The 27,054-nt window shown below is 34.7% G+C and overlaps 1 protein-coding gene across 2 annotated transcripts in view; it reads left to right on the top strand.

Moving 5' to 3' along the window:
* The window catches only part of MOSMO (modulator of smoothened), a 92,204-nt gene that overhangs the window by 25,326 nt on the left and 39,824 nt on the right, over positions 1-27,054 (top strand). The window contains exon 2 of one of the 2 annotated variants that reach the window (XM_044660250.1): positions 19,091-19,218. The exons of the other annotated variant lie outside the window; for it this stretch is intronic. Coding sequence (XP_044516185.1) covers positions 19,200-19,218 — 19 coding nt within the window. The 5' untranslated portion in view covers positions 19,091-19,199. The remainder of the gene's footprint in view (positions 1-19,090; positions 19,219-27,054) is intronic. 2 annotated transcript variants of the gene reach the window in all.

The following is a 27,054-nucleotide window of genomic DNA, read 5'->3' as shown; positions in this document are numbered from 1 at the left end:
CTTTTTAGCTTAATATAATCAAAACCATTAAATTTACATTTTGTAATTTTCTCTAACTCTTGCTTGGTTTTAAAATCTTTCCTTTCCCAGAGATCTGACAAGTATACTATTCTGTGTTCACTTAACTTATTTATAGTTTCCCTCTTTATATTCAAGTCATTGACCCATTCTGAATTTATCTTGGTGTAGGGTATGAGATGTTGATCTAAACCTAATCTCTCCCATATTGTTTTCCAAATTTCCCAGCAGTTTTTGTCAAATAGTGGATTCATGTCCCAAAAGTTGGGCTCTTTGGGTTTATCATACACTGTCTTGCTGACATTATTAACCCCGAGTCTATTCCACTGATCCTCCCTTCTATCTCTTAGCCAGTACCATATTGATTTAATGACTGCTGCTTTATAGTATAGTTTGATATCTGGTACTGCTAGGCCCCCTTCCTTCACATTTTTTTTCATTATTTCCCTTGATATTCTTGATCTTTTGTTATTCCAAATGAAATTTGTTATAGTTTTTCCTAATTCAGTAAAGAAGTTTTTTGGTAATTTGATAGGTATGGAGCTAAATAGGTAAATTAATTTGGGTAGGATGTTCATTTTTATTATGTTAGCTCGTCCTACCCATGAACAGTTAATGGCTTTCCAATTGTTGAGGTCCAGTTTTATTTGTTTGGAAAGTATTTTGTAGTTGTTTTCTTATAATAGCTGTGTTTGTTTTGTTAGATTGATTCCCAAGTATTTTATATTGTCTAGGGTGATTTTAAATGGTGTTTCTCTTTCTACCTCTTGCTGTTTTAATGTGTTGGAAATGTATAGAAATGCTGATGATTTATGTGCATTTATTTTGTATCCTGCAACTTTGCTAAAGTTGTTGATTATTTCTACCAGCCTCTTAGTTGATTCTCTAGGATTTTTTAAGTATACCATCATATCATCTGCAAAGAGTGATAGCTTAGTCTCCTCATTGCCTATTTTGATACCTTCAATTTCTTTTTCTTCTCTAATTGCTATTGCTAGTGTTTCTAGTACTATGTTGAATAATAGAAGTGATAATGGGCATCCTTGTTTCACTCCTGATCTTATTGGGAAGGCTTCTAATTTATCCCCATTGCATATAATGCTTGTTGATGGTTTTAGGTATATATTGTTTATTATTTTTAGGAAGGGTCCTTCTATTCTTATACTTTTCAATGTTTTCAATAGGAATGGATGCTGTATTTTGTCAAAGGCTTTTTCAGCATCTATTGAGATAATCATGTGATTTTTGTTTGTTAGACTGTTGATATGGTCAATTATGTGGATGGTTTTCCTAATGTCGAACCATCCTTGCATTCCTGGTATAAATCCCACCTGATCATGGTGGATGACCTTCTTAATTACTTGCTGGAGTCTCTTTGCTAATATTCTATTTAAGATTTTTGCATCTATGTTCATTAGGGAGATTGGTCTATAGTTTTCTTTCTCTGTTTTTGGTCTCCCTGGCTTTGGAATCAGTACCATATTTGTGTCATAAAAGGAATTTGGTAGGACTCCTTCTTTGCTTATCATATCAAATAATTTGTATAGTATTGGGATTAGTTGCTCTTTGAATGTCTGATAGAATTCACTTGTGAATCCATCAGGTCCTGGTGATTTTTTCTTAGGGAGTTCTTTAATGGCTTGTTCAATTTCTATTTCTGATATGGGATTATTTAGGTATTCTATTTCTTCTGCTGTTAATCTAGGCAATTTATATTTTTGTAAATATTCATCCATATCTCCTAAATTGTTATATTTGTTGCCATGTAATTGGGCGAAATAGTTCTTAATGATTGCCTTAATTTCCCCTTCATTATAGGTGAGGTCTCCCTTTTCATCTCTAATACTGTCAATTTGGTTTTCTTCTTTCCTTTTTCTTATTAGATTGACTAGTACTTTGTCTATTTTATCTGTTTTTTCAAAATACCATCTTCTAGTCTTATTTATTAATTCAATAGTTCTTTTACTTTCAATTTTATTAATTTCTCCCTTAATTTTTAGTATTTCTAATTTAGTTTTCATCTGGGGGTTTTTTTATTTGCTTGCTTTCTAATTTTTTGAGTTGCATGCCCAATTCATTAATCTCTGCCCTCCTTAATTTGTTAATATATGCACTCAGGGATATAAATTTCCCCCTGAGTACTGCCTTGGCTGCATCCCACAGAGTTTGGTAGGATGTCTCATCATTGTCATTCTCTTCAATGAAATTGTTGATCGTTTCTATGATTCCTTCTTTGACAAATTGGTTTTGGAGAATCATATTGTTTAATTTCCAATTGGTTTTTGATTTGCCTGTCCAGGTGCCCTTACTGATTATTATTTTTATCGCATTATGATCTGAGAAGGTTACATTTATTATATCTACTCTTTTGCATTTGTTTGCCATGATTCTATGCCCTATTACATGGTCAATCTTTGTAAATGTACCATGTGCAGCTGAAAAGAAGGTGTATTCCTTTTTGTCCCTATTTATTTTTCTCCACATATCAATTAAATCTAATTTTTCTAGGACTTCATTCGTCTCTCTTACCTCTTTCTTATTTATTTTTTGGTTTGATTTATCTAGAAAATATTCCTCTGAAAGAGGAATATTTAGATCTCCCACTATTATGGTTTTACTATCTATTTCCTTCTTGAGCTCTGCCAGTTTCTCCTTTATGAATTTGGATGCTATACCACTTGGTGCATATATATTGAGCAGTGTTATTTCCTCATTGTTTATACTGCCTTTAATCAGGATGTAATGACCTTCCCTGTCTTTTTTAATCATATCTATTTTTACTTTGGCTTTGTCAGAGATCATGATAGCCACTCCTGCCTTCTTTTTCTCATTTGATGCCCAAAAGATTTTGCTCTTACCCTTAACCTTGAACTTGTGTGTGTCTACCCACCTTATATGTGTTTCTTGTAGACAACCTATGGTAGGATTTTGGTTTCTGATCCACTCTGCTATTTGCTTCCGTTTTATGAGCGAGTTCATCCTGTTCACATTGAGAGTTGCAATTGTTAGTTGTGTATTCACTGACATTTTTGTATCTTCCCCTAGACCCACTCCTTCTTATTACACTATTTTTTTTACACCAGTGGTTTGCTTTGAGCCGGTATCCCTTATCCCCTCCCTTGATTGACTTCCCTTTCTGCCCCCTCCCTTGTTGTTCCCCTCTTTTTGTTTTTTAAAGACCAAATTAATTCCCTCCCCCTTTTTCTCCCCTCCCTTTTTTGGCCTCCCCACTCCCCTGCTCCCTTTGGTTTATCCCTTCTGACTTTCTCAGTAGGGTTAGATAGAGTTTTTTATCCAGATGGATAAAAAAGCTACTCTTCCTTCTCCGGGTTGATTACACTGAGAGTAAGGTTTGATTATGCTCTCTTCCACTCCTTCTTATGGTATTATTTATCCCCTCCCCTTCCCATGCCCTCTTTGTGTGTAATAGAATATCTTATTTTTCTTATTTACTCGGATTTTTCTTGGTGTCCCCTACTATTCCCCCCCCTCTTTCCCACTCCCCATGTCTTCTTAGACCATTTAGTATCCTGTCCTCTCCCTATGAATTATTCTTCTGGTTGCTATAATAGTGAATATTATAATAGTATATAGAGTTCACTACAGGGAATTATACATAGCATTTCTCCACCTAGTAATACAGATAATTAGATCTTATTTATGCCCTTAAAGAGTCAAGCTTAAAAGACTATGAGTTTTCTTTCTTTTCCCTCTGTTTCTTATTTACCTTTTCATCTTTCTCTTGATATTTGTGGTTGAGTGTCAAACTTTTCATTTAGTCCCGGTCTCTTTTGTGCAAAACCTTGGAATTCTTCAATTTTGTTGAATGCCCGTACTTTCCCCTGAAAGTATATGGTTAGTTTCGCTGGGTAGTTGATTTGTGGCTGAAGGCCCAGCTCTCTTGCCTTTCTGAATATTGTATTCCAAGCCTTGCGGTCTTTTAGCGTTGAGGCTGCCAGATCCTGTGTGATCCTTATTGGTGCTCCTTGATATTTGAATTGTCTCTTTCTGGCTTTGTGTAAGATTTTTTCTTTAACTTGAAAGCTCTTCAATTTCGCTATTATGTTTCTGGGTGTTGTCTTTTCTGGGTCCAGTGTAGAGGGTGATCTATGGATCCTTTAAATGTCTATATTGCCCTCTTGTTGTAGAACTTCAGGGCAATTTTGCTGAATAATTTCTTTAAGTATGGAGTCCAAGTTTCTATTAATTTCTGCCTTTTCTGGAAGACCAATGATTCTCAAGTTGTCTCTTCTAGACCGGTTTTCTTGGTCTGTCACTCTCTCATTGAGATATTTCATGTTTCCTTCTATTTTATCAGTCTTTTGACTTTGTTTTATTTGTTCTTGTTGTCTTGAGAGATCGTTGGTTTCTAAATGTTCGATTCTAGCCTTTAAGGACTGGTTTTCGGCTTTAATGTTTTGGTTTTCGGCTATAATTTTTTGGTTTTCCTTTTCAATCTGGTCATTTTTGGTCTTCAGTTTACTTGTCTCACTTTCTAATTGCGAAATTCTGCCTTTTAAACTGTTATTTTCTTGCCAGATTTCTTCCATCTTCCTCAGCATTTCATTTTTAAACTCTTCAATAGCTTGTGACCAGCTTTCATTTTTTTGGGGAGGTTTGGATTTTTGTTTTCCCTCCTCTGTTATCTGGATTTTCTCTGTGTAGAAGTTGTCGCGTGTTCCAGAGTTTCTCTTGATAGTCTTTTTCTTCTGGACTTCCTTATTGCTGGCCATTGTTAGCCCCGCCCCTTTTCAGCTTTGTCTTTGCACTCAGGGTCTGCCTGCGCCTTGCAAGCTCCCGGGGGCTCCAGTCTCCTTGTCCTCGGGGTCAGGCCCCTGGTAGTTCCCGGTCTGCCCCTCTGCCCAAGGTTCCTTCAGCAGTCTTTGGGGCTGCTTCCACTGCGGGGCTCAGGTCTGCACTGGGTCCTCACTGGAGGTCCAAGCCTGGGCTGGAGATAGTTATTCAAGCCTAGGGCACTGCCTTTGCCTGCGCAGATGCTCTTAGGGCCCTGCCTTCACCTATGCAGAAGGTAGTGAAAGTCTGTGGGCTGGAGATCTTTATTCGTACCTGAGGCGATGCCTTCAGCACTTGGGAAAGGCTGTGTTTTAGAGGCCTTTGTCCCGGCCTGAGGTGGTGCCTTCACCCACGTGGATGCTTGGGGAAAGTCCCTGCGTGCCCCCAGCCACTTGGGGTCCCTTCTCTTGCTGCACACAGGTACAAGCCCTGGGGCTGCCAATGATTGTCTGGTTGCCCCAGTCCTGTTTTCACACTTGTGCGTTGGCGTTGTGCGAGGTGTGTGGTGGGGGTGGGGGGTGGGGGAGGGGCTTCTTCCTCTCGCGTTTTAGTGAGAGCTGTTTCACCCCTTTATAGCGTGGAAATGCCCCGATTCTGCGTACCTTCAATGCTGGGCCCTGTTGTGGGGTTCCTTCGTTCTTCTGGACTCGTTTTTATTTCCCCTTGAGGGGTCCTGTATGCTTCGGTCAGGAGAGATCGAGCAGCTGCTCCTTACTCTGCCGCCATCTTAACCGGAACTCTCTAAGCCTCCAGTACCATATTGTTTTGATGACCACTGCTTACAGTTTTAAGATTTGGTACTACTAGGTCCCCATCCTTCACATTTTTTTTCATTAGTTTTTGGGAAACCATTTAAAATCAGTCCAGTAGGAGGCAGCTGGGTAGCTCAGTGGATTGAGAGTGCCAGCCTAGAAGTCCCAGGTTCAAATCTAGCCTCAGACACTTCCTAGTAATGTGACCCTATGCAGGTCACCTAACCCCTATTGCCTAGCCCTTTCCACTCTTCTGCCTTGGAATGAGTATATAATATTGATTCTAAGGTAGAAGGTAAGGGTTCGAAAAATAAATAAAATAAAATTAGTCCAGTGACATTCAAGGGTTCTGCACTATAATAGATACTTTATATTTTTAGATTTAATCACATTCCCCCTTTTTCTGAGAAATCTGATGAGAGAATGTTTGAATTAATAGTTTTCTTTTGAAATTAGCATTTCTTTAGAACTAGATGAATTTATGAATTCTTAGAAATATATCCTCTAGGAGCTGGATGCTAGAAGTACAGAAACTCATTGTAAGTTTTAAATTGAATTAGTACTAAATTCTTTCATTTGTTCTTAACCTCCAACATTAGATCCCAAACTTTCCTTTCTCAATGCTTCCTAGTAAGATGGTAGCAGAAATAGGTTTTCAATTTTAAAAAAATCACAAAATTAAGTTTTCTGTTATTCACTTATTGTAGTGGTGTTTTAAAAAAAGTTTCAATTCTTCCATTTCCCCTGATTTTCACATTTTTGCAATTGGCTAAGCCCTTAAATTGTGGAGAACATTTATTTTTTCCTTAACTTTCTCATACATGCTTTTCAGATTACCAGCCTTTCTTCCTGAATTTATATGTGGACAGATAGAATAGCCATTTTGGATAGGATTTTAGTTTTGCTATAGAACCAATCATATTTCTAGGCATCATACTGACTGTTCATCAACTTAGAAGAGTATTTTAAGATTTTATTGATTTTGATAAGAGTCCAGCAGACCTCTCTGCTAAAATGTGGTCAAGGTTGGAGTGGTTTTACCTGCATCCTTTAAAAGTTGTCATTGAACACTAAGATTTATTTTGATGTCTTTCAAGTCTCTGGAGAGAATTATTGGCAAAAAATGAGTATGGACTTGATTTTGGTAACAATTTCAAGGAACTGTCACCTATTGTTATATAACTTTCTTTTGTAATTTTCACTCAGATAGTTATTTAAATAATTTTAATTAATTCCATTTAACTAATCTACTTAAATTAGTTATAATTAGTATTTATTAATTATCTAAGCTAGGATTATTAGAATAAATATGGTATCTGTTTGAAAGAGTTTGTGGTCCAAAAGAGACTAATAAATACTTGCAATATTCTTTATTTGTACCATGAGGTGAGTTGGGTGTCCTTGAGGTTCTCTTCTGATATCTAAAATTATGTGACTTAATGAAATTTGCTGGGAAAAGAATTTCTGTTTTCCCATGGACATAATCTTAAAGTAAGAGACACATTATTTTGTGTGTGTGTGGGGGGGGGAGGAATGTCACTCCTAGGTAGAATAAATCCAGTTTTACAAGCAATCTTTTAAAAATTATATACTTAAATCATATATTTAAAATATAACTTTATTGTAAAACAGCCATTATAATACTCGAAATGATGACCTCAGTATATAAGATGCCTTAATAAATAATAAGGATAGTAAGGAGTGATTTGATTAAGAGGTATGAGACAACCATGGGAGCCCCAGAATCCCCAAGTTCAAAGGATGCTATTACTTCACACAAATTCATTTATTTATTCTGTTTAAAATTAGAAGTAAATTTTTGTTGCCTGAATTGCTGTGCTTCTGAGAAGCTCAAAATTTACTGTGAATATACCCCCAGGTATCCCCAACTGTGTTTCTATTTATCCCTATACAGGGGGTTTCCTGGTTTAAAAATTTGGGGGTGGGTTAGGTGTCAGGTTGATACTATAGAGCTATCCCTTTCCCTTTTATTCTCTCCTCATTGGATAAATGAAAATGAAAATTTGTTATGCTATTTCTGAAAAGCTATTGATCCCTGTGATAAGCACATAAGTAAAAAATTGAGTTTATACAAATATAAATTATTCATTAAACCAATTACATTTTATTTTTTATTTTTGACACAATAAAATATACTTTTATTATCATATGATTATAATGTAATCCATAAAACCAATGAAATTTTAAAAATAAAACACTCCAAAATTTTTTAGCATTGTTTTTATCATTTAGTCGTTTTAGTCCTGTCTAGTTCTTCATGACCTCATTTGAGATTTAACAATTAGAAGTTTCTGAGATCTTTTTCACCTAATGGGAAAGTAAAATAAGTTTTCTTAGAAATCTCATTTATACTCATAACAACTAAAGCAATTTGGTCACATTGTAAATGAAGAACTAAAGTTTAATTTCCCCATATTCTTACAACAAGAACATTTGTCCCTGTTCTGAATATGATTAATTACTATAGTAATTAGTCTTATGCCTTAGTCACTATTATAGAATATATTATATGTATAATATATTAAATATGTAATTATATATAAAGATATATAATTATAGAATATATCCCATGTTCTGAAATAAGTTTAATTTTGTAATTAGGCTTATGACTAAGTCACTATTATAGAATTAAGTTTGAAGGTAGTTAACTGAACCTAAAAGTTAAGCCAAATATTTACTTAAATAATATCAGAGAACTATTTAATACACAGCACTTGCCTTTTAAAAATTTTGTCTTACTGTGGTTCAGAGAAGTTTTAGGAGAAAATGTTGAGAAAGTATTAACATTAACTCTTGAATTGTTGAGTCTGAGCATTTTTTTTAAACACATGAGATTGTTGGAAGGAGGAACTTTAAGTATATAAACAGTTTTATTTAAAGATCATTGGTTTTTAAAAGGTAAAGGAAAAACCATGATGAAGCAAGAACATAATAACCAAGGTTTTAAGGGAACATTATGTCCTATGAAAAGGAAATGACTAACTGAGGTATGTTGGAAATGACTAGAGAGCACATGCAACAGTATGAGTTTTTATTGAGTACAAATGGTGGGAGGAATTAGGCTGTACAGTAATTTAATCAGATCATTTTCAAGGTAAGCTGCTTTAGAAAATAAATCTGAAGAAATGTTTTAAACAGTAAGATATTTGAAGACATAACAGGCTCTCTTAAAGGGATTGAATCAAAGTAGAATTCTGTGGCTTCATCTTCCAAAAACATCTTACATTGTGTTGCTTAAGAGTGTAACTTAACGTGGTAAACAAAGAAACTAGTGAGAGCACCTAATTCTATAAAGTTTTCAATAGTAATTATAAAAGCTTAATTTGACAAATTATATTTTATTGTTATTGTTCAGTCATTTCAGTTGTGTCTAACTTTCCATGACCCCATATGGTATTTTCTTGGCAAAGATCTTGAAGTAGTTTGCCATTTACTTTCCTAGCTCATTTTAAAGATTACACAAACAGGGTTAAGTGACTTGTCCAGGTCACATAGCTAGTAAATGTCTGAGACCAGCTCTGAACTTAGATTAGATTCCTGACTCCAGGTCTGGCATTCTATCCACTGCACCACCTAACTGCCCCATTTAGAAAGTAATATAAGGGATATCATTAGAGATATGTATGAGTAGAAAAGACATTGGGTCAGTCATGTTGCTTAGACGGAAGGATAACCACTGAACAGTCCAGTTTCTCCATTGTTATCTGTACAATGCCAAAAAATCTTTAGGGAGACTTTCTGGACATTTGTTGACTCCCTTGTAGTAGATTTGCAAAAAAAAAAAAAAAAAAAATACAAAGGAGTCACAGAAGACCTATGCATTCATTGCATTCTCTATCATTAGAGGGAATGCCCATATCTGTGATGAAATCACAGATCTCTTAGTTTTGGACTATGCCTTTTTCTGAGTTGAGCCCACCTAATTTGATCCGTGGTTCTTCTGTTATGAAATTATTCTTGTAATCATTATCATCATTATTGTTATCATATCATCATTGTATGTTATCCTTATTTAACAGAAGAGGAAGCGACTTAAGAAAAGTTGTGACTTGCCTATGATTAAACAGCTAGCAAATGTTTGAAATGGAATTTTAATCCATGTCTTCTGATTTCAAGTCTAGAACTTGATCTGTATTTACTGCACATAAACACTTTATTATTTTCAGCTGTTCAAAATGTTCACTACAGGAAGGACAACGGAGTTGTTCATCAAAAAAGAATAATCATTTAACAGCAAGCTTAATATCTATTCTACCATTTTAATAAATCAGAGGCCTAACAGTTTCAGAATTTTAAGCAGCTATTAACTATATGATTATATAACTAATATGGACATTTTTCTCTCAGGTGTCATTCAAGATTTCCAGTTCTTTTATAGAGTTGATATAGGTCTTTTCAACACTACCCTGACTCCTTGACAAGATCCATAAAGTTAGAAAGGAATGATCTTAAATGCTTTCTGAAGTACTTAATTAGAACTTCTTGGCCATCTTTAAGTGAATCACAGAATCTCAAGATTTGGAAGGAACTTTAGAGGTTACCTAATCTACAACCCATACTTGAGCTCAAATGCCCACTACAACATACCTGAGAAGAAGGCATCCAGTTTTTGTTTGAAGATCAGTAGTGAGGTAAAATCTACCACTTCTAAGGAACTCATTCCACTTTCTCTTAAAACAATTTACCAATTTGTAATTCCACTTGTTGCTCCTCTGGTCTGTTGGGACCAAGCAAAACAAATCTTATGCATGTTGTTGACAGCACCTCAGGTATTTAAGTACCATTAATAAGACTGCCCTCTTCTAGACTAAATGTTCACAATCCCTTTCACTGAACCTCATTGTATTACTTAAGGTTTTCCTTTCTTCAGGTTGCTCTCCTTTATTTCGATACTCTACTGCTTACCTACTTTTCCTAAAATATGGTATTTGAATCTGAACACTACTCAAGATATGACCTTAGTGACTCATAAGCCAATATTATTTACTTTAAAATTGATATACATGTTGTTTTGATGTGATAGATATCCAAGCAAACCTCCTCCTCACAAAGTGAATAGCAAGGAAAGATGTGTGGTTTAATTTATTAGTGTGATACTAATATTGACCATTGTTTTGGACCAAAGTTTTGTTGTCCCTTAGTGTTAGCTTTGTTTACATTATGACTGAACTTTTTTACAGATTTGATGCTAAAACCATCCTTTCGTTATTGAAGTAGTGTATGAATGATCAGTTTGTTTATATTGAAACCAGATTTTCTCTTATGCAAAATTTTGTTACTGGGGAAGGGTTTTTTTGTGAATTTTTAAAAAATATTGTTATAATCTTCTAGGTATTGTTACCTTTAAAAATTCAGCAATATTCATGTTTTAGGAATCAGAAAAGGTTGCTTATGTGAATTCCTGAAATTATAACTATCTCTAAACAACCTTGAAAGAGCCTGTATTTTGGACTTTTACACACATTTATGCTTCATTAAATAAAATACAATTACCCTTTCCCTATTGCAGAGGTTAGGCTTGTGGCATCCCTGCATAAAATTTTTTTAGCCATTCCTTTGTGCCAGAGGAAAAGTTTTAATTTTGTTTTCTTTTATGGGGTGTTTATTGTACTTTATTATAAATTTTTATTAAGTATGCATTTCTGAGCTTTTATACTTTCTCTGTGTCATCTGCTGGCCGTCACATGTTATCTGTCACTTCTGCAATGCCCACCACCCCCCTCCCAATTTTCATTTAATTTCTTATGCCAATTCTCTATGTCTCAAAAGAGCAATGAGGAAAGTCTTAATGTGGAGGGATAACTATTGTTTCCTATTGTTCTTTTTCATTTTGGTTGCCATTTATAGCCTATTCTTGTCATTTATATAGCAATAATTTTAATAATTTAAAAGATTATCTAGTTCCACCTGATATTTTATAGATGAGAAAAGTGAGCCCCAGAAAAAATCTCTTTGCTTAAGGTCACATAGCTTGTTGGTGACAGAACCAGAGCCAGAAACCAGCACTTACTTCCCATCTGTCTCCTTTTAATACATATTATTAGTAATTTTGCAGGCAATATGCTCTTAATGAAATTCTTTCTCTTTGCTCTTTTTATTTTCCCTTTTTTTCTAGGTATATTCTGTTGTTAAAATGTGCTTTTCACAATTAATTGATAGAACTTTATATAAGCATAGCTATTAGTCAGAAATAGCAAAAATGTTTGATGGGGTATTTTAACAAGAAAGTGAAAGTTCAAATGGAAATTACTTCAGTCACATGCTGCTAAGTTGCTTCACTAAAAATAATCAGTCTAAAGATATTCCTTTTTTTCAAAAATTAGTCCATTCCTCAGAAAAGAATTCTCTCATGTGGTTTAATTCCTTTAATGGTACAGATGACCTTTTCACATTTTCCCATCTTCAGGTCCTCTAGTGAATTCTTCATAGTGTGCTGTGAGCCTTCATCTTGATGTCAAAACATTGTACAAGGGCAATAGAGCTTCTAGTCTGTCAATTTTTTTGTTCCTTTTCTTTCTCATAATTATTCTACCTTCTTTTCCAGTCAGATGTATCTAATGGTGTCCTTTAAAATGTTTCTCCTGTATAGTGTTGCTGCCTAATCATTCTCACCCTTCCCTCTTTACTATTCTTTGTAGTATTCCATGACTCATATCTATACAGATTCATCAGAAGAATATTGATGTTAAAAAAGATTGATCTTTATTTCAGGGAGAAGTTGGAGCATTAAAATAATACTAAAAGCACATTGTCTGGGACAGCTAGATTGCACAATGGATAGTGACCCTAGGCACTTTATCCCCATTGCTTAGCCCTTACCACTCTTCTGCCTTGGAACCAGTGCACTGTATTGATTGTAAGACAAAAGGTAAGGATTTAAAAAAAAGAAGAATTGACTAAGACAGAAGTTTTATTTTTTTAAAAGTAAGCACATTATCAAAATCACCCAGGCTACTTTTTTTCCTGGTCAGCTCATTGTCCATCTGTAGTTACCAAGATATGTATGCTATCAGATCAGCTCTATCCATCTAGCTCAGGGGTTGGCAACCTTTTTGGCTGTGAGAGCCATAAACGCCACATTTTTTAAAATGAAATTTCGTGAGAGCCATATAGTGCTTACAGTGCGTGCTCCTGTAACAGCGTCTGAAAAAAAATTTGACTTTATGGCTCCTGCAAAAAGAGCCATATCTATGCCCTCAAAAAAGCCAGATATGGCTCGAGAGCCATACGTTGCCAACCCCTGATCTAGCTGCTTTTCAGACATTCATTATCTACATGTTTTATCCTGTGTAGATTTTGAGTAGTTATGAATTTAATTTGGAAATCTGTACAGTGTCCCAGGATTGATGTAATGTCAATTTACAGTGTCAACTGCAAACATGAGCGTAATGATCTTTTTACGTGTTTATTATCATATTATGGTACAAAATGACCAAATATCCCCTTGAAATGTTTCTTATTTGCCTTTGGATGTACCAGTTCCTTTATTTGCTTTCCCAAGGAGAATCTATGAAGCATATATCCATTTAATCACAACTTTATCTTTTGATGTAAATTTATAATAAGAATGTCAAAATTGAAACGTTCTTCCATTAGTTCAGGTATCATTTCCCCCTCTGAACCCTCTCTTGTAAGAAAGAAAAAACATTAAGTAAAAGCAACTGACAAGTCAACTATATATGCAGTATTACACTTCTGTATCCCTGTAGTCCTCTACTTAGAGAAGCTAAATATGTTTCATCATCTTTTTTCAGAAACCAAGATTATTCACTATAATTTATCTGAGGTCAGCTGCCTTTTACTATTATTTTAATTTACATAATTGTAGCAATTGTTTGCACTTTGTCTGGTTCTGCTTTCTTTGCTCTGCATCAATTCAGTCTTCTGTGTCTCTCTGAATTCTTCATATTTGTTATTTCTTATGAAGCAATACTATCCCATTACATCATAGTCTATAATTTGTTCAGTTCTTCTTAAAATACCACTTCACACATTTCTTCATTGATTGCAAAATAAAATCTAGGCTCTCAACTTGAAAGTTAAGAATGTGAATATGAATTTTTTTTTCTTTTTGGTGGACAAGTGTGTATAACTAAAGTTGTCATTTATATGTCTTGGTTTTCTGCCAGACATCTAGGCAGTATATGTAGCATGTTATCTATCTGTATCATTGTAGACAAGATAGAAAAGTAAGACTCGTAGTTAGAATTTGAACTAGTTACACCATAACCAAATGTAACATCAGGTCTCTAGTAGAGTTGGTTATCTTCAGTTGTGTTATGGTCTGGCCACTAAAAACAACAAAACAACCACATTTAGACCCTTAACGTTATAGTCTTTGCCAGGGTGTACTGCTACTTTAACTGGAAATGGTGCTGGAAAAAACAAAGATGGGGAAAATAGCTGTTTTAGACCCAAGTATGACATTTGTGGTGTTACATGATTGATACTCGTTGTATCTGAAGGAGGAAGATACCCAAAACATGGAAAAATCTTGGATCTTGTTATTACCAAAAAAGGCAAGCAAGGAAACATGACTGACTATCTGCCTACTTTTCTCCCTTATGAGGATTATCTGTACATACATTGAGAATGTGTATAGATTTCTAATGAAGTTTTAGAAGGGAACAGGTGAGCTTTCAAAAGCAATGATCTGAAGAAAAACAAACCTATACTGTAACACAACCAATGGAAAGATTTAGAGAATATAAGGTTCCACTGTATTATTTGTTGGCCATTAAAAAAAACACATTTCATTTACTAGAATAAAATACAGCCTTTAAGATTTGTCTCCAATAAGATGTTTCATGTCAAAATTATACAAGATCCCTTGAAAGATATATAGCAAAACCTCATTCAGCCTTCTGATCAAAGCTTAAAACAGGAACATTGCTTACCAGAAGCATTAATTACCATCATAAAGAAGTTCCTGCTCAGAGTCCAAATGTAGGAGTATTCAATCCCCATAAATGGTGAAGTCTTGCAGGTGCTGCCATTTACAAATGAGATTATACTGATTGAACTAAGCCCAGAATGTTGCAAAAACTTCCAAAATGAAGATCCACATTTACTGAGTAGCTTGGGCTAATGAAATACACAGGAGAAACATAGTGACTGGGTTACCAACCAATGATACATAGTTGTATGGAAAACTCATGTAGCTTGTCTATCTATCCATCTCTTGAACAGATGTTGGAAGTGGATGAATCATACTCGGAATTCTATTGGAGAGAGGAGTTAACTTTATTTTTAGATAAATCATGACAGTTTTAATTATCCCAAGGTTATAAGTTATGAACCCCATTGTTGGAAGGAATATTTACATTGACAAGATCACAGGTTTGTTTTTGTATCATGTGGAAGCAGAATTGTACTAATAACATTTTTGAAAGTTGCACATGAAACCATGATTCTTTTATATACAATTTGTTTTTTAAAGTAACTATTAGATTTGGAATGGTAGTACCCATGCTACCCTGCTTATCTGTGCCCCCTTTTGGACTTCCTTCTTTGTTCTTTTATTAATGCTTTTTTTTCTTCACTATTATTTCCACCCTCTCTATCCCTCCACCCCCATCAAGAAAATAAAAAATCCCTCTCTTTTAACAAATGAATACAATCAAGGTAAATGAGTTGACAGTGATTACATCTGAAAATATATGTTTCATTCTGTACCTCTGGTCTAGCTCCTCTTTGCCAAAAGAGTCAAAGCATGATTCCCCTACTGTCTTCTGGAAGAATAATTGTTCATTTCATTGTTCAGAGCTCTTAAGTCTTTCAAAATTGTTTTTTTTTTTTTGACAATATTGTAGTCATTTCATAAATAATTACCCTTGTGCTCACTTTCCTCTGAATCAGTTTATATAACTTTTCACAGGTTCCCTCTGGATCTGTCTCTTTCATTATTTCTTAATGACATTTCTTAAATAATCATGAGGTATCGTAAGGTTTATAAAGTGCTGTATTATCTCATTTGATCTTAACAGTCTGTAAGGTAAGGTCCTGGGTTCACACCTTACCTCACACACTTCATAGCTATGTGGCTCTAGGCAAGTCACTGAACCCCCATTTGGCCTTTATTGCTCTTCTGCCAAAGGTAAGGGTTGATGGGTTTTGTTTGTTTGTTTTTAAAAGGAAAAAATTAAGCAAACCAAATTCCCACATTGCCTGTGTCCAAAAATGTATGTATCATTTTGTATCTGGAATCTCGTAACAACAGATAGATAGTTTTTCAGCTCTCTGGAATCATGGCTGATCATTGCTTTTGTAAGAGTCCATAAGTCTATCAAAATTGTTTTCTACAGTGTTGCTATTTTAATTGCTTATCTGCTTTTGCTCACTTGACTGACTTAATCTTCCCAGGTTTCTCTAAAACCATCCTTTTTAGTGTTTCTTACAGCACAGTAGTATTCCATTATATTCATATATCTTAATTTGTTCAGCTGTTCCCTAATTAATGGGTACCTCCTTAGTTTCTAGTTTTTTGCTACTACAAAAAATAACTTCTATAAATTTTTTTTGTATTTATATGTCCTTTTCCTTTTTTTAGATGTCTCCCTCTTTTCTTGATTTTGCCTCTGTCCTTATGCTCTAAATCACTATTAATCAGAGAAATGCAAATTAGAACTTTGAGATACCACCCCACATCTATCACATTGGCTGTTACGACAGAAAAGGAAAATGACAAAACTTAGAGATGTGGGAAAACTGAAACACTAATGTACTGTTAGGGGAGCCCTACGCCCAAAGGGCTATCAAACAGTACATACCCTTTGACCCAGCAATTTCATTACTAGGTTTGTATCTCAAAGATATAAAAAACAAAAAGGAGAAAGACCTACATGTACAAAAATATTTAAAGCAGATTTGGCCTTTGTCCTGCTAATAATTAGGGAAAGTCAGGGTAGCAGTAAAAAGGAAGAAAAAGTGAGAGGGAGAAACAAAGGGATGTGGATTTAAAAATCTAGAAAGATTTAGTGGAGACACTGTAGGAAGAAAAAGGAAGAACCTATTTGGATTGCTGAAAGAGGCAGAGGGCTCATTTGGATAACTTAGAAGACCCCTCATTTCTTTGAGGATAGTAAATGAAATCGTTTTAGAATTGATATTTCAGTACTAATTTCCAACCTTTTCACTGAAAGCATAGATTAAATGGCATTACCTTTTAAAGGAGAAGTATAAGATCCTGGAAGACAGAAGTCCAGTAATAAATAATTAGATTTTGTTGAGGTATCAAGTATTAGGTTGGAATTTTAACTGCCTATCATATATATATTATGTGCATATAATATATATTTAACTCTGTATTTTAGCCTTGCATTCATTTTGATCTTTGTTATTACAAGTTTGTAGTCTGTACAGAGGGCAATTGATTTTAGGAATAATTCTCACATCAATAACAAATTATTTTTGGCCTGTTAACAAATTGTTGTGCTCAGTCATTTCAGTCATGTCCAACACCTCTGATCCCAAATGGGGTTTTCTTGGCAAAGATATTGGAGTAGTTTGCCATTTCTATCTCTAGCTCATTTTACAGATGAAGAAACCAAGGCAAACAGGGTTAAGTGGATTGCCCAGGGTCATACAGCTTAGGTCTTCCTGACTTCAGGCCTGGCTCTCTATCCACTGTAGCTGCCCAGCTAAAAATTACTCAATATAATTTTTTGTGATATTATTTGTTGTTTCTTATGCCTAGTACTTTATGATTCTTTTCCTTCATTATTCATGTGACCTGACCTGAGAATAAAACATTTATGTGTATAAATTCTGCTGACAGCCTCTCACCTTTAGTTGGAGGTAGATGGGTCCCTATTTGTTAAAAGAGAGAAGTAGATGGAAGTCATATAAAAAGAGACATATCTATATCTAAATATATACATGTAGGTATCTATTGATGAGTGTGTGTGTGTGTGTGTGTGTGTGTGTGTGTGTGTGTGTGTGTGTGTATGTTTGAGAGAATATGTAGGGAAGGATAAATAGTAAGGGGAATAAGAGTATATGTTTTCCTTTCCACGGTACAATCAATAATTGTGGGGCCAGCTAGGTGGCTCAGCAGATAAAATGTCAGATCTAGAAATGAGAGGTCCTAGGTTCAAATCTGACCTTAGATACTTCCTTGCTGTGAGATCTTGAGCAAGTCACTTAACCCCAGTTGCCTAGCCCTTACTGCTCTTCTCTTGGAAATGATATTTAGTATTAATTCTAAGATGGAAGGTAAGGATTTTTGAAAAAAAAAAGATTTATTTAGTGCTTACTCTGTCGGGCAAAGTGCTAGGGATACAAAAAGAGGCAAAAGGTAATTCCTGCCCCCCAGGTAGTTTACAATATAATGAGAGAAACAATATGCAAAAAGGTATATACAAAGCAGGCCACGTACTGGATAAATAGAAAATAATAAAGAGAAGGCACTGAAATTAAAAGAGGTTGGGAAAGGCTTCCTGTAGAAGGTGAGGTTTTAGTTGGCACTGATGAGGGAGATCATTCCGGGCATGAGGGATGGCCACAGAAAATGTCTAGAATCAAGAAATGGAATAACTTGTTCCTAGAACAAGCAGGAGTCTAGTGTCATTGAATCTAGTGAGTTTGTAGGAAGGGAGTAAGGTAGAAGAATTTTGAAAAAGTAGGACAAGTCTAGATTATAAAGAGCTTTGAATGCCATGTAGCATTTTGTATTTGCTCTTGGAGACAACAGGGAGCCCCTGGAATCTTGTTGAGTAGATGGGTAGATCAAACCTGTGCTTTAAGGAAATCACTTAGTGGTTAAATGGGTGATCGATTAGAGTGAGGAGAGACTTGAAGCAGGCTGACCCACCAGTAGACTACTACAATAATCAAGGCATGAAATGATGAAGGCCTGCATTCAAAGAATGGCAATCTGGGAAGAGAAGGGGTCATGTTTGAAAGGTGTTGCAAAGGTGAAATCAACAGGCTGTGGCAAAATTGGGATTAAGACATAGTCAGGCATCCAGAATGATTCCTAGGTTGTGAGCTTGAGGAACTGGGAGGATAGTATTGTCAAGTGAAGTGGTATAGAAGGAGAAGAGAAGAGGGCCCAGGACATCCCTGAGGAACAAAAGGAATATTGGATGAGGATTCAGCATAAGAGACAGAAGGAGTAGGCAGATAAGTAGGATGAGAACCAGAAGAGAGTAATGTCCTGAAAACCTAGATGTTAAAGAGTATCAAGAAAGAGTGATCAACAGTGTCAAATGCTGTAGAGAGGTCAAGAAGAATGAAAACTGAGAAAAGGCCATTGGATTTGTCAACGAAGAGAACATTAATAACTTTGGAGAGATGCGTTTCAGTGGAATGGTGAGATCAGAAGCCAGATTGTAAGGAGTTAAAGAGAACGAGAGGAGAGAAAGTGGAGGGATCTTTTGTAGATGATCTTTTCAAGGAATTTAAATACAGAGGGCAAAAAAAATATGCTATGTAATAACTACATATATAGTTGCCAGGGATGGAGGGATCAAGTAGGTTTTTTGTTTTTGTTTTTGTTTTTTCAGGATGGGGGAGACATGAGTGTGTCTGTAGGCAGTAAGAAATGAACCAGTAAAAAAGGAGAGATAAATGAAAGAATGGAAATGACAAAGGAAGCAATCTGTTGGAGATGAGATGGAATGGGATCACTTGAGTAAGTAGAGGGGTTAGCCTTAATAAGGAGTAAAGCCCCTTCATTTATGTAAGTCAGGGAAAAAGGAGAGTGGCAAAAGGCCTTGCTAAATAGTGAAGCATTATGGAACTGAAATCAGTTGTTGATTTTTAGATATTTAAAATTAAGATTATTATCCAAAGATCTTACAAATAATAAACATACAGTAAATGCTTGTTGAACTAAATTTTTTTTAAAAATAGTTTTCATGCCAAGTGACTTGATTTTTTTGGCTTTGTGACTAGCGTTTGTTGTTATTTCCATTATATAATAATAGATAAAGAACGGGCTTGGGAGTCATGAAAACCTGGATTCACATCCCTTTTTGACACATGGGTAGATGCTGAGAGACTGGGGACATAGACAGCATGACCTGGAAACTGAAGTTCCACATGTAGTATTTTTCACAAACATTGCGACAATTTTTACAAAGTAAAAGGAAAATATCTTAAAGCTGAGATAGATGAGATAAACAGGGATAGTTTGTAATGTTAATTTTTCTGGACCCCAGATTCCTCAACGTGTAAAGAAAGGGATTGGGCTAGATAGTCTAAGTCTAGGATTTTATTATTTGGCCTTGGAGCTATTTAAAACATCGTATCATGCCAGATTCTTAGGACATAAGGTCCTAAAGCCTTGTATAAAATTATTAATTTCACTTTAACTATTAAGGTCTTCTCTGTGCTAGGTACTGGGTATTACAATGACAAAAGCAAAAAGCCTCTACCCTGAAGGAGCTTCATTATACTAGTAGAAGAAAAACAAATGTACATACATAAGTAAAATACAAAATATATACAAAGCAGTATGGTGGAGATCTAAATAAGGGAAGGAAATCAGGAGAGATGGATAGGAGGTAGCACTTGAACTGATCTTTGAATGGTGATAGGAATTCTGAGAAGTAGAGATTAGGACAAGAAGAATGGGGGAGTGCCTGTGCAACAGTACAAAGGCTGGAGATTGAATGTTATTTATGGGGAAGATTATATAGGTCAGTTTGACTAGAAAACAGCATATGAGTAGAAGTAATGTGAAATTGGCTTAGAAAGGGTCAAAGCTGATTGTGAAGGACTTTAAATGTCAAGACAGTGAAAACTGAATGTTACAAAATTATAATGACCAAACTTGGCCTCAAAGAATTTATATGGTTAGGCATTTCCCCATACTTTTTTGCAGAAGGGGATCATTGGTGTGGAACATTGCATATCATGTCAGACTTTTTAAATGTGTTGGTTCTGCAGAACTGAACCTCAACCCTAATCTCACCCTTTTTTTCCTTTATTATAAGGGATAGTTCTCTAAGAAGGAAGGGGTGTATTCAGAAATTAAGGTGACATCAAAAATAGGTGTCAAAATATATCAATAAAATAATTTTTTAGAAAGGTCATTGGTAATCTTGGAGAGCAATAAAAATATATTAAAAATATATTTTTAAGAAAGGGCATTGGTAATATTGGAAGCCATATTGCAAGGATTGAGAAGTGAATGGAATATGAAGAATTAGATGCAACGAGTGTAGATGTCCTTTTGGGTTTTTTTTTTAAGGAGTTTGGCTTTAAAGGGGAACAAAATTATAGGATGATATATTGGGATTACAGTATCAGATGAAGATGTTTTTAGGCGTAAGGCAATTGGGGCATGGTAGTAGGCAACAGAGAAGGAGCCAGTGGATAAAGATGGATTGAAGATTAGAAATATTGAAGGGGCAGGTTTCTGGAAGAGATGTGACGATTGGATCAAGAGCACAAGTAGAGAGATTGGCTTTGGCAAGAAGATGGCAAGACCATCTCTTTAGAGATGGGAGCAATAGAGAGATCAAAGAAAAATGTTGAATGGATTTGAGGTGCAGAATTACAATAAGAATAAGGTTCTTTGTTTAAAAAAAGAGAGAAAAGAGGGACCCCAAGATAAATAAACTATTTTTTTTGATAAAGTGTGAGATAAGATCTGCAAGGGGTTGGGAATGTTTTCCTGGGAGGCTTGAGGAGAGAGGAGGTTTGAGACAGAGGCTGTGTGAAGTGTTGACAATTAAGGAAGAGTAAAAGCATTGCAGTTAGGTTTAGTGGACCTAGATAGTACAGTTATGTGGCCTAGGGTTTTGGAACTGCTTATCTTTTTAAAAAAATGAGCACATTCAAATGTGTTGGTTTGTGATTTAAAAAAACAAATTACAAAAGGAAATCATTCTGATGCTTGAGAAACATCAATTTTGTTAAATTGGATATCACTAGTTTAGTTCATAGTTGCCTTTTGGAGAAGGAAATGGCAAACCACTCCTTTACCTTTGCTAAGAAAACCCCAAATGGGATCATAAAGATTCCGTTATGACCAAAACTACTGAACAACAACAAAAGTAATTGCCTTTTAGAGAAATAAACAATATTGATGGGGGTTGGGGGGAGGGACTATTTTCATAGAAACCCATGAACTTGCTAATAATCCATGTTAGCATACTTTAGGACAAGCCCATAGCCAAACACTTGTTTTCACAGTGCTATCTCTTCTAGAGTGATTATTGTAATGATTAAATACCATTTAACATGTACATCAAAACAAGGAGGGAAAATTGTCCGCATTTCATTTATGAAAGAAACTGGGGAAATTGCCCTCTCATTTTTAATATATAGTCTAGTAATGTTGTAAGTTTTCCAAACCACATATGGATTGAAAATGTTGATGCTTCTTCGTTGGTCAGATAGTTTGATTGATGCCAGGTTTTCTGAGGAGGCTGAACTCTTGTGACTACTCTTTTTCAAGTCCACCTTTTCTAGTTCATATATTGAATGCTTTTATTATTTTTAAGAGAAAGATTCTCACTTTAATACCCTTAGTACTTTTTTCTGCCCAAATCACAGCAGATAGCATTTTCACTTTATATCCATCCACCCTGGAAATCTTGGAATATCTTGTCATCTGCCTTGCTACTGCGCTTTCCTCCCCTTTGGAACAGCATCATTTTCCAGACCAGAGACCATGACACCTTCCCTGGGTGAGTTAATCCACTCATATTCAGTACTTCACTCTGAGTCTGAGCTTGTTTGGCCAGTGAATGCCAGCTCACCTAAACGTCTGTTTCTAGCTAGCCCCAGACCGTGTTTCATGTTCATCTACTCCGGACATCTTAGGGCATATTGCTATCTGCCTCGTCACACACATAACCTTCTCCCTTTCTCTTCACCTGTTGATTTGTGAACAGTAATGAAATCATTCATTATTACCATTGCTTCTGGAAAGGGAAGGACAATTGCCCTATAGTTTCATTCACCATTCTAGTGACTTCTCAGACAATAACTCCCTTCTCCGCCTTTCACTACCCTATATGTGTTGTCTCCCTCTTTTAGAATGTAAGTTTCTTAAGGGCAGAAAGTATCACACTTCCCTATTTGTATCTCAGAATCTACACAATGCCTGACATATAATAGATGCTTAATAAATGCTTTTTCATTCATTCATTCATTCATTTACTTAAATCAGACAATATTATAAATTTCACCAAAACATTTTTGCAGACTTTGAGTATGTGATCAAGAATACATGCCACTTTCTGAATCCCTGTATTTGATAATGCAGAAGGAAAACTTATTCTTTTTCACTAATTGAACATATTCTGTTTATTCCCAAGACTGTTTACATATCTTTTTTCTCTTTCAATTTTCAAGAGCCTTTTATTATTTAATTAAAAATCTTAAAATTTGTCAAAGTTATTTCTCTTTAGTCAGAAGTAAATTCATTTTCTTTTGTAAAGAAAAATTTTCTTTTTACAGTTATTATATACAAGTCAGTCTTCTTTTAGTAGTGATTAATGCTTTATTTTATTTTTAAATATAAAGGGCAAAGAAGAAATAAACATTCAAGGGATAGAAAAGAGCCTTGTGACTTGATACTGTCAAAAGAGGCCTTCTAAAAATCTTAAGTTTTACTCTGGCATGTTTGAGAAGCAAAAGATATTGATTGACACATTTCATAGCAGTGTTGAATGAGAAATAGATTCTTATGGAGTAGAATAATCTATGCTCTCTGCTCAATGACAAATACCTGTATATCTGACCATCTACAAAATCACTGTGTATGTCTTCATTTTCTGTTTAGTTTCTTAAGTTTTCCTTTCAATTTTCAGTCTTAGCATATATTGCTTGTTAGAATCTTCTGGAATGCTTTTAGTTTCAGATTTGGCAGCTTTGCTAATTTAATTTTTTTTGTTTATTTCAAAGTTATATGTTTTCCTACAGTAGAAAAAGGTTTTATCTTATTTGTTGTTTCATATTAGCCTAACTTCAAATAGTTGATGGGGTTTGTGTCAGGTTTTGTTTGATTATAACATGGAAATTTGGAAAATAACTCTTCCCCTCTGTGAGTGATTGAAAAAGGTTTGGTTGTGGCAGAGGTTGTTTATACTATAAAAAGTTGCTGCTGCTACTGAACACTAATATTATTCTTATAACATCAAAGTTATTAAAATACTTACTTTTTCTTTGTCATCTGGGTTACTTTGGCCCCAATTTGATGTTAATCATTTCATTCACTCTTTTCTATTTCTGTTTGTGTTACTCCTTTTTAAAACCTTTCTCCCTAAAAGAGGAAAGTGGGAAGAATTTATTGGTAGTGGTTGCTTTTTCTCTCAGCTATATAAAATACAAATTTTGAGACTTCTGAGAACAGAGTTACTGCTGAAGATTTTTTTTGTACCCTTTAGTTCTGAATTGGCTTTCACCTTGATTTTTTTTAATTGAATTGTTTTCTTGGAACTACAGTGAGAGGACAGGATTGGGAATTAAGGTTCTAAAGTTAAAAACATTTTTGTAATAATAGTTAATATTAAAGTATTTTCTTATATATATATGTGTATGCATATATGATATATTCATGAGCTCACAATAACCCTGGGAAGGAGGTGCTGTTTATAGTCCCATTTTGCAGACAAGGAAACTAGAACAGAAAGAGGTTGAATGACTTGTCTAGGGTCATACAGCTAGTAAGTGACTGAACAGGACTTAAATTCAGGTTTTCCTGATTCTAACTAGTGCATCTGCTCTAAATACCTTCTAGCTTCCTCTAAGGCAAAAGAAAAAAAATTACAAAGGGAAAACTTCTAAAATTTTATATTTAGATATAAAATATTGGGACTTTTTTAAGGTAGAGAAATGGCATGAATATAAGATATGTTTGAGAGGGCAAATTTGTCCTCTTACATATATATTACATATATAGTACCTAATGTAATATGTGATTAAAGTGATGTTTAGCATATTACATATCCATTGATTTGTATAATAGACGTGTAGCTTGAAGTTTGAATAAATCTGATTTTTATTAATTAGTACATATCTCTCCATTTTAATTTTGGGTTTTTAATCTTCATTTTTCATTAATCTTAATATGACTTTCCACAAAAATAGTAATTTGTAAGATAGACATTTTTATATCATGAAAAACATTTCCTCATCTCTTTTGTAAATTTTCATCCTTAAATAAAAGCAGACCTGTAGTTTGCTACAGTATACTTCCATTTGCATTACAATGTTGTTCACAATCTTAGAGATTGAAGCTAAGACTTCACACATTCTGCATTCCTTTTGGTCTACTAATGTTCCTTGTATATGATGTTCTATCTCCCGTCTCTTTGCCTTTGCACAAGTATTCCTCTATGTCCGGAATGCCCTCTTTCCTCAGCTCTGCTACTTAAGAGTACTTCAAAGTACAACTCATGTTCAGTCCTATAGAAAGCCTTTCCCATATTCTGTCTGTAGTTTCCCAATTCCCAGTTATTACTATCCTTCCACTTTTTGAATTATTTTATATTAGTTTTTATATATTTTGTGTTTATTTGAATTTATTTTATATTCTTCATTTGATTGTAATCCTAAAGATAAAAATGATTTCATTTGATACTACCATTGAATACATCATGATTCTGCAAGATTTCACCAGAATTGTTGTTTTTCACTTGTGTCCAATTTGGAGTTTTCTTGGAAAAGATACTAGAGTGGTTTACCATTTCCTTCTCTAGCTCATTTTACAGATGAGGAAACTGAGGCAAAAAAAAGTAAAGTAATTTGGCCAGGGTCACACAGCAAGTAAAGTGTTTGAGCACAGATTTAAACTCTTGAAATTCCAGGCTCTAGGCCAGGCATTTTATCCATTGCGCCACCTAGTTGCATCAGAATTACTTTGCCCTAACCTAAAATCTAAGGTTTTTGTTAATTCAGTTGTTTTGAAACTTCATTAGTGCTATAAAGCAATTCCTTTTCTTACTTTTGACAAATGAGCCAGGTATTGAATTTGTTGTAATTGGATTATTTGCAAGTATGTTGTCTTTTTAACTGATAGTAGGAGGATTTTTCAGGGACAATGGAAATGTGAATTGAAAAATTGAGCTAGATGGTAAATGTGGTTTAGATACAGAATAAAAGACTTAATTTACTGCCTTTTTTATAGTATAAATAAAATTATGCTCTGTGAGGGTCATTTGAAAGAATTAGGAGTAGTTAGCCTAGAAAAAAAGAAAATTTAGGAGTATCAGGAGTTACCATTTGAAAGGCTTTGATATGGAAGAAGGATTAGATTTATTTTACTTGACCTCAGACAGTAGAATTAGGAGTAATGGGTAGACTTTAGGAAGAAAAATCTGGGCTTGATCCTAGATAAAACTTTCAAATATAACTCTACAAAAATGTACAGATCTTTATGGAGAGACAGGATTGCCATTTTGGGGGAATGTTATAGGAGAGTAAGTACCCTTATCAAGGTTTGGGTTGGACTAAATTGACTTCTTAGGCATCTTTTAGATTTTGTGATTCTGTGAAACAATTGTAGGAGTGTTTTTAGTAGTACTATCCAAATAAAGACAAGAAAGCTGATTAAATTTTAGCCATTTTTAACCATGAACATTAAGGAACACCCAGATGAAGTTATAGGAAAAATAAAGCTATTTCAAAGCCCCAATTATTAGAACTTTCTTAACCAAGGTTCTGCTTTGTTTTGTCCAAGGTTATGGATCTGTAGCCTTTCTTCTTCCATTAAGTATTTCCAGATGACAAACCTAAAGGATAATCCCACTGAAGCTTTCCCAGATTTTAATTATAGATAGGAATCCTTATTTGAGAGATGTTGAAATATTCTGGTCAATTGTGGTAAATTCAAGAAGGATATTGATACACTCAAAAGTATTTATAGGACAGCAGCCAATAACATGAAGAGTCTCAGGTTCATGCCATATGAATATCAGTTGAAGAAAATAGAAGCTGGTTAGTCTAGAAAAGGAAAAACTTAGGGGAGAACTCAATGGTTGTTTGAAGAACTATCACATGGAAGGAGAAATTAGATTTACTTTGCTTGAACATAGAGGGAAGAACTTAGTAGCAGTAATATAAGTTATAAAGTGGCAATTTTAAACTTGATATAAAGAAAAACTTTCTAACATTTACAGTTAAACATAAAAGTGCGTTAGTACCTAAGCAAGTGGAGGTAGTGAGTTCCCTCGCCGGACTTCATTTAGTGGAATGCTTGGTTTGTTGTTATAATTATGCCAATCTAGAGTAACCTTGGATACTCCTAAGATCATCCCCCTATAATAACCTTTTCTCCATCAGACCTCATACACCTTTGTTTTGCACTGCTCTAATGCACTTATCCACTTATTATTTTGTATCATTATCTTTGTTTTTGTCATATTGTCTCCACTAGTCTCTAAAATTCATGAGGGCAAGCAGGATAGATAGGAAATCATTAAGAGAGTGTAGGAACTAGAATTAAGAGAAATAGAGAAAGGCTTGAGAGTGGAAAAGGGAAGTGGGAAGGGGCAAGGATATGAAGAGCTTT

Source organism: Gracilinanus agilis, chromosome 1 (assembly GCF_016433145.1).
Source record: "Gracilinanus agilis isolate LMUSP501 chromosome 1, AgileGrace, whole genome shotgun sequence".
NCBI lineage: Eukaryota > Metazoa > Chordata > Mammalia > Didelphimorphia > Didelphidae > Gracilinanus > Gracilinanus agilis.
Note: the sequence above shows the minus strand (reverse complement) of the source record. Positions and strands in the feature narration are given on the sequence as shown.